General features: G+C 45.7%; 1 protein-coding gene across 1 annotated transcript; it reads right to left on the bottom strand.

The window, feature by feature from the left end:
- Positions 1-1,222: 1,222 nt before the first annotated feature.
- On the bottom strand, positions 1,223-8,730 carry trim69 (tripartite motif containing 69). Its single transcript, XM_061263266.1, has 6 exons — positions 8,032-8,730; positions 7,407-7,502; positions 4,364-4,597; positions 3,450-3,472; positions 2,401-2,516; positions 1,223-2,234 (listed from the first exon to the last, which is right to left on the bottom strand). Exons 1-6 carry the CDS (start codon positions 8,482-8,484, stop codon positions 1,690-1,692), a joined length of 1,467 nt encoding a protein of 488 aa, XP_061119250.1. The 5' UTR covers positions 8,485-8,730; the 3' UTR covers positions 1,223-1,689.

The following is an 8,730-nucleotide window of genomic DNA, read 5'->3' as shown; positions in this document are numbered from 1 at the left end:
AACAGTAGTGTTCACAAAATGATGGGTAATGTTTGTCTGTGCCTGATCCCAATAGCTGACGGGTTTAGAAAGTGTTACAGGGAAGTGTTGAAGTCCTAAACGTCTGATTTTACAGTGTGCCAGAATACTATTAGCCAAAATGTTGTACCTTTGCAGATCTATAATTCATTTCAGTTTAACTTGCTTCTCATGACCCTTCTTTATTGTATCAAGATAATTTGTGTAGGGGAAAATACCTGCTTCAGTGTCCTTGGATGGTTACCAAACACAATCAGCCTTACTCTGATCAAGGGCAGTTAGAAATGTGACGACGGCACCAGGTTGGGTTTAGTTCAAGTTTAGCTACCAGGTTAGTCTCACAGCAGAAGTTACCATAAACTGACATGGGCTTTCTCTGATCTTTGAATTTGGAACAAAAAATTCACTATTTTCATAAATAGTGTATTAATAGATCCACATAACTTGCTAACCACTTTCTGGAATACACCCTAGGTGAGAAAAATTATCTGTCAACACTGAATATCTTAAATCGAGGTTGCCCAACCCTGTTCCTGAAGCTCTACTATCCTGTAAGTTTTCAATTCAACCCAAATATTGCGCACCTTATTCTATTAATGAGCAGCTCCATAAGATCCCCACCTGCGGAATGAAGTGTGGGTTGAAAGCCTATAGGAGGATAGATTCTCCGGGAACTGCTGCATTGGCGCCCCCAGGTGGTTGTTTTCTGCATTTACATTTCAGCAAAGGTGGTGGGGAGGGTGTACCACGTTGGAATGCAGATATGGAGAGTGAAGTCGTTTTCAATCTGCATCTAGGTCAATGGTATAGGTTCCCAAAGACAGACAAAGACCAAATAATTTAGATGGGAAGGTACTGTTGTTTGAGACTTTTCTCCTCCCCAAGCAGCTGGAGTTGAACAAGCACACTTCCTGCCAGAGAGTGATCAGAGTGTGGGGGGAGGAATGCCTCTGACTCATTTATATATGCGCACATGGCTGTGTGGTCATTCTTTGCAGGCTGTGTTTTGGTACTGAAACCATGGTGAGAGAAGAATTCCATAAATAAAAGCCGGAGTACTGATCACAAACAATCTGTCCCAGCTGCACTCTGCCCGGCACTCTGAGCCAATACATTACATTACATTACATTACATTACAAGGCATTCAGCAGACGCTCTTATCCAGAGCGACGTACAATGAAATGAGATCCACAATGCTATAGATCATTCATCAGAAACGTTCATGGCCGTTGGTATTTATTGTATATTTCTCAGTACATGTGCTTTACAGTGGTATATTTAAGGTATATGTTTTACATTTGTATATTTTAAAACAGTTTCATGATTAAGTATTGATAAATGTGAAAATATATATTTCAAATGAGGTAAGTACAAAATATTTCTTCATCCCATCACTTTAAACTACTATATATTTACCACAAGCATGCAATATTTGTTATTGCAATTATAGTTATGTGCTATTTGGAAATGACTGCTAAATGTTCTTCTGAACTGTGGTACAAGTTGGTTTAGTCTTACTGGGGACAGGATGGAATTCCTCTACATCTCTTTATAGGGCACTGTGTCAGCCTGTCTACCCCATAAGTAGATATGTAAGTCTGTCCTGGTCCAGCCTAGTGACAGTTGCGGGGTGCAGACGTAACCTGTAAGACCGTGGCTAAGATCCAGGGTCAGATTTTCGGAAGGAACACCTTAAGGGGCTCATTCTCGTGTACCTTGTCCAAAAATCCCAGGTTGAAGTAGGGGTAGAGGGTCTCCGTGAAGTTCTCCTGGAAGGTGTAGAGGTGGGCCATGTTCTCTGCATTGTAGAAGGACACCAGCCCCCTCTTGTAGTCTAGATATACCCCGACCCGGGCCAGGCGTTCCTCCGGGGACAGTACAGTGGGCGGGGAGGTGCCCGCCATGTACTGGACCCCGTACGACAGGGAGAGAGTCCAGAACCCGTTGGTCGGCAGGGCCTTGATCACCCCCTTCCTGGCCACGGACTCCCGTGCCACGCCCAGGGTCCAGACAGTGCTGCTGTACACCTCGATCTCCCAGTAGTGCTGGCCGTGAGTGAAGCCCTGGCTGGCCAACAGGGAGAGGGCGGCATTGAACCTCTGGGGGTTGTCCTGCACGGGGTTGTGGAAGGTCTGGTACCGGACGCAGGTGAGGGACGGGGAGAGGCTCAGCCAGGGGTTGGACGTGCTGGCGTCGAAGGTGACAGTGGCTGGAGCTGAAAAGGAGGATGGAGCACAGGGCCAATCAGAGAAGAGAATGGGTGCAGAGCCCACCACAGTCCGGTGTAGAGTCAAGAATCACACAGGCCATGTCTGGATTGATCCACAAGCTCACTATGCAGTGGACTAACTAGGGCCATGTTAAAGAGCAAGGGTGAGCACCTGGGTAAATTATGCCTTTTAGGGACTTCCACACTCTGTACTGCAGGGGCCCAGCGAAGCGGCCTTCACACAGGCTGGGGACGGTGTGGGCTGGCCGTTCAAACTTCAACGGATGCCTAAAGAGGACAAACAAAACCAATCATGATTTCACACACACACGCACACACTCACACTCACACATACACTCTCTCACACACACACACACACACACACACACACGCACACACACAGAGATACACTCACAGACACACGCACACACAGAGATACACTCACAGACACACACACTCATAGACGCACACACATATGCACACACAGATACACACTCATAGACACGCACACACGCACACATAGAGATACACTCACAGACACACACACTCATAGACGCACACAGAGATACACTCACCGACACACACACTCATAGACGCAGAAAACATGCACACACAGATACACACTCATAGAGATACACTCACAGACACACACACTCATAGACGCACACACACAGACACACGTTCACACACAGATAAACACACTCATAGACGCACACACACAGACACACACAGATAAACACACACTCATAGACGCACACACGCACACATAGAGATACACTCACAGACACACACACTCATAGACGCACACACACAGACACACATTCACACACAGATAAACACACTCAGACGCACACACACATTCACACACAGATAAACACACTCATAGACGCACACACACAGACACACACAGATAAACACACACTCATAGACACACACACATATGCACACACAGATATGCAGATACGGATTTACACACACCCGCCCATACAGATATATGCATAACATAACGCACACATGCGCACACACACACACATATACACACACAGATACACACACAGATACACATACACACACCCATACAGATGTGTGCATAACATAATACACACATACACACACAAGCACACACACACACACGTGCACACACACACACACACACACACACACATACACACACAGATGCACATGCATGCAGACTTTCCCAGCTGAAGCCCCCATGCCCACCTCTGTAGCAGGGCCTTGATGTTCTGTTCGGGGGGAGAAGAAAACAATCAGAGTGGTGATCATGAAGGAAACCGAGGCAGGAGAAAGTTTTTCCATATAAGCTCAGTGTCTGCAATTATATACTTCCTCTCTCCTGAGACCAGTCTCCGCGAAGTGGAAAGTCCCTGTGTGTGTATGTGGGTGTGTGTATGAGTGTAACACGGACATGCGGTTTTCATATTTAATACATCTGTTTGTGTTTATCGTTTAGCTTCAGTGTTGCAATGACGTTTGGCCTAGCCCATCTCCACTTACAGTATATCAAGCAGTCAAATCAGTTAAATCATTCTGAACGACCCTCCTTTGGCTGAGGACCCCATCTCAGTAACATAGTTAATGATTAAAACCCACCTAACACCACACAACACATTCACCATTAGCACATAACTACAGTGCATGGAAGCATGTTTAAAGTGGCAAATCTTACAGTGGACTGTGTATGGACTTGTCATTACAGCTACATTCAAGAGAACTAACAGACCCAAACTGTCAGCTTCATGTTTGTTCCTTCAGTGTGAAAGCCAGGGATTTGACCCCACAACCTTTAGTCTAACCAAACATTCCACTAAAATAACTGTGGTTCCCTGCCACTGTAACAGGATCATCCAATGCGAAATGCCACATTCCACACCCCTGTAAAACGCCCAATTCAAGTCACACAGTTAGGCTCCCTCAAGTATCAAGCCAAGAATGCTTTGGTCTCAACAATCTACACTGCAAAATGACACATATTTTCCTGTTAAGAGGATATGAGCCTACAAGCTTCAGGTATAAAACAAAGAGAGCAAAATATCCTGAGCCGATTACAGGACTAAAACAGTAACTTTCTACTCTAATCCCGCCGTTGTTGCACTGTTAAAGTCAGCAGACCTCACCCTGAGCAGCTGGAAGGCATCGTGCTCACGCAGTTTGTCTTCGATGTCGCCCATGGCTTGGCGGAGTCGGGAGATCTCCACGGACAGCACGGCCTTGTACTCGTCCAGCCGGATCAGTTCCCGCCGCTCCTCCGTCTTCAGCTTCACTTGGAGCATCTTCTCCTCCTGGTACAGGAACTGGTGCAGGTCGGAGAACTGCGCCTCGATGCGATGCTTCAGGTCCGCTGTGTGCACCTGGCCATGGGAGCCGAGCCGTCAGGGAGAACTTCAGGAAGTGAGCTTCACGAAGGTTTGTGTGACTGGTGAATACCTCCAAAACCCTGCTCTGGTATGGAACAGGACCATGGTGTACCCCAATTTATCAATTTTGGCAGGAGGTTCTGGAGTCAAGTGAAGGGTATTGGGGTTTCCTTTTTGTGCTTGTTTTTCCATACTTTGTATTTGTTTGAAACATACTTGTTTGTACCGACAGCAGAGAAACAGAAGGAGCAGGAGTATATGTACAGTCTATATCTCTCATTACAGCTATTTGAATTTTAATTCAAGCCCGGTCATATTGATTAATAATAATCATTCAGGAGATTTATGCCAGCTGTGACATTTTTGTGCATAGTGTAGGATTTATTTCTTGGTTATTCATAAGTCTATGACTTTTTATTTTGTAACCTTAAGGTCTGAGGGACTATGGGACAATGGCAAACCTATAATTAATTCTAAACCTTTATTAGCTTTCCTGTGCATGAACTAGTGACGCAACAACACACAGCTGGTCCAGAAAAGGCTAAGCAGAAAACAACATGGAGAATGATCTATATCTATCTATATGTTCAAACATATATTTTATTAAAATACATTTACTCTCATGTTTCAATGTTTTTTATTTAGTAATCTCATTTTTTCTGAAAACCACAGGTGCCAAAATTATTGAACAACGACCATGTTCTGCAATGGCCATCTCAGTCTCCAGACTTAAATATGTGAAACATGAAAAACATGAACATGAACTGAAGAGGGGGGTATCCCAAGGATACCAATGATTCTGAAAAGTTCTGCATGGAGGAATGGTCTCTCCAAATGTGTTCTCTAACCTAATAAAAAATTATAGGAAAAGACTCATGGCTGTCATCTTTGCCAGGGGTGTTTGCACAAGGCATTAAACCAGGGTTGCCAATAATTGTGGAACCTGATTTTTGGGGAAATATTTTTTTATTTGAAAAATGTCAGACTTGATTCCATTATCATTAATAGAGCGCACTACTTTACGCATGTTGGCAAGTAAAGCTTATGTCAATAACGTTTCTTTTTTTTTAGTTTACAACATATTCTGTACATATTTATTACATTACATTACATTATTGGCAGTTGGAAAACGCTCTTATCCAGAGCAACGTACAGTTGATTAGACTAAGCAGGAGACAATCTTTCCCTGGAGCAATGCAGGGTTAAGGCAGCTGGGCAGATCTTATTATGGCTACACCGGGATTAGAACCACCGTCCTTGCGTATCTCAGTCATTTACCTTAACCACTACGCTACAGGCCGCCAATGAAGGGTGCCAATAATTCTGGATCGCACTGTATGTATAAGAAGGACTGAAATTCCTACAGGGTTCACCCAATATGGATGTACACTCACTGAGCACTTTATTAGGAACAATACTAATACTGGGTAGGGCCTCTCTTTGTTCTCAAAACAGCCTCAATTCTTTGTGGCATGGATATTGAAAACATTCCTTTGAGATTCTGATCCATGTTGACATGATTGCATCATGCTATTTCTGCAGATTTGTCAGCCGCACATTCATGCTGTGACTCCCCCGTTCAACCACATCCCAAAGGTGTTCTCCTGGATTCAGATCCGGTGACTGGGAAGGCCACTGAAGAACATTGAATTCATTGTCATGTTCAGGAAGCCAGTTTAAGACAAATTTTGCTTTGTGACATGGTGCATTGTCATGCTGAAAGTAACCATTAGAAGATGGGTACATTGTGGCCATGAAGGGCTGCACATGGTCAGCAACAATGCTCAAATAGGCTGTGGCATTCAAGCAATAATTGATTGGTATTAAGCCCAAAGTGTGCCAAGAAAACATGCCCCGCACTATTACACCACCACCACTAGCCTGGACTGTTGATACAAGCCAGGTTGGGTCTATGGATTCATGCTGTTGGCACCAAATTCTGACCCTACCATCTGTATTCAAGGGTTCTGAATTTCTGTATGTTTACACTAGGACTCGGAACTGTACTGTCCTCTCAGGTCCACTTTTGCACTTGTTCTTGTGTTTGATTTGCACTTTGTTGTACGTCGCTCTGGATAAGAGCGTCTGCTAAATGCCACGTAATGTAGGCCTCAGCAGAAATTTGAGATTCATCAGATCAGGCTACGTTTTTTCAGCTGTACAGTTTTGGTGAGCCTGTGGCCACTGCAGCCTCAGCTTTCTGTCCTTGGCTGACAGAAGTAGAACCCGACATGGTCTTCTGCTGTTGTAGCCCATCTACCTCAAGGTTCCACATAGTAGGAGTTGTGCATTCTGAGATGCTTTTCTGTTCACCGCAATTGTCCAGAGCGGTTATCTGAGTTACCATACCAGTTGCCTTTCTGTCAGCATGAACCAGTCTGGCCATTCTCCATTGACCTCTCTCATCAAAAAGGCCTATCTGTCCACAGAGCTGCTGCTCACTGGATGTTTTTTGTTTTTTTGCTCCATTCCGAGTAAACCCAAGAGACTGTTGTGTGTGAAAATCCCAAGAGATGAGCAGTTAGAATTACTCAAATCAGCCTGCCTGGCATCAACAATCATGCCATCACTGAGATTTTCCCCCCATTCTGATGGTTGATGTGAACATTTACTGAGGCTCCTGGCCCATGTCTGCATGATGTTATGCATTGCACTGCTGCCACACAATTGGCTGATTAGATAATTACATGAATAAAGTGCTCAGTGAGTGTAAATACCCAGGAAAAAAAGCTGACAGTGTTTCAAACCCAATGCACTGAAGTAAAGAGGCGAAACAACAAAAATGTCAATTATTTACACTCACCTTCAGCTTCTTCACCTCCTCTTCTGCCTCGCTCTCACACTGCATTGCAGTGTTCAGCTCTGCTTGCAATGCTGTCATAGAGCTGCTCAGAGATGCCTGTCAAAGGATACCCTCGGTCACACCTAATTCAACACTGCTGTTACACTTCTGACATTATGCAGAAGCTCCTATCCGGAACCACTTATGAAGCTGACTTCATTTATACCAACAGACCTGGAAGCAATTCAGCTTTCTTACCTTACTCAGGGGCACAGTGGCCTGGCCCCAAACCTATAACCATGGTGTGAAGTGCAAAAACAGTATGCTGCCCTGTAGCCTAGCCATGATCATTCCTCACACCTGGGGAGAGGGGCTCAAACCTGAATGTTTTAGTTTCACACAGGGGTGCAGGACTTCGGCACCCCCGTGTGAAACTAAAACATTCAGTACGCTCACACTGTCCTGTGTTCAGTCTCCCTCTCCATCTCTCTAAATGTCTTCTCTCCCCACACACACTTTCCCTGTTGTTTTCAACTTAATTAAAGTAATTCAGATAAATGTATTTGCATAACAAAGCATTTTGAACCACAGATAGAGGACAAGCATTATACAAATAGATATCTCCCACTCTCGGCCTCTCTCTCACCCTGTAGCGCTGCTCGGCATCTTCCATGCTGACCAGCGTGTGGCTCCGGTGCTCCTGGGACACGCCGCACACCAGGCACACCAGCTCCTGGTCCTCCTCGCAGTAGAGCTTCAGCTCCTCCCGGTGGCGGAGACAGAGGGGGGTTGGCCGGGCCTGGGCAGCACCCCGACATGGCTGCCCACTCTCCTCCAGGGTTTGGCAGTAGCTCTCCACGATATTGGCCACTATCCGGTTGGGCCGGAAGCTCTGGCCAGGGAACGCGGTCCGACACTGGGGACAGGAGGACGTCCCGCTCTGGCAAGCCGGGCCGGTCCAGTAGCTGGTGATGCAGGCCTGGCAGAAGGTGTGGTCACATGGGAGGGAGACGGGCTGTTTGAAGAGGTCCAGGCATATGGAGCAGGTTAGGTCCCGGCTCAGTCTCTGGGTTGAGCCCCTTGAAGAGTGGGCAGCCATCGTCACCCTGTCAGATTCCTCCCCCTTCCTCCACACCAAAACTAATAGCGAAAAGGAGAAGTTGTTCTCATCCACTCTTTTACTCTTCTCTCATTCTCTCTTCAGCCTCTTTCTTTTTCCATTCCCCTTCTGCCAGTGGTTTTCCTCGCCCGTTCTATTTTTCTTCTCGTCTACCTCCCTTTTTTGTTTCCCCTGGTCGTCTCTCTCTCTCTCTCTCTCTCTCTCTCTCTCTCCCCGACTCTTTCT

Source organism: Conger conger, chromosome 12 (genome assembly GCF_963514075.1).
Source record: "Conger conger chromosome 12, fConCon1.1, whole genome shotgun sequence".
Taxonomy (NCBI): domain Eukaryota; kingdom Metazoa; phylum Chordata; class Actinopteri; order Anguilliformes; family Congridae; genus Conger; species Conger conger.
Note: the sequence above shows the minus strand (reverse complement) of the source record. Positions and strands in the feature narration are given on the sequence as shown.

What these genes read in the sequence shown, in the direction of transcription:
- trim69 (XM_061263266.1), bottom strand. Translation starts at nt 8,484, where the DNA reads ATGGCTGCCCACTCTTCAAGGGGCTCAACCCAGAGACTGAGCCGGGAC. An exon ending in AGGAGGTGAAGAAGCTGAAG is followed by an intron (nt 4,598 to 7,406) that starts GTGAGTGTAAAT and finishes TCCCATGGCCAG; the next exon opens with GTGCACACAGCGGACCTGAA. An exon ending in AAAAGGCATAATTTACCCAG is followed by an intron (nt 2,235 to 2,400) that starts GTGCTCACCCTT and finishes CCTCCTTTTCAG; the next exon opens with CTCCAGCCACTGTCACCTTC.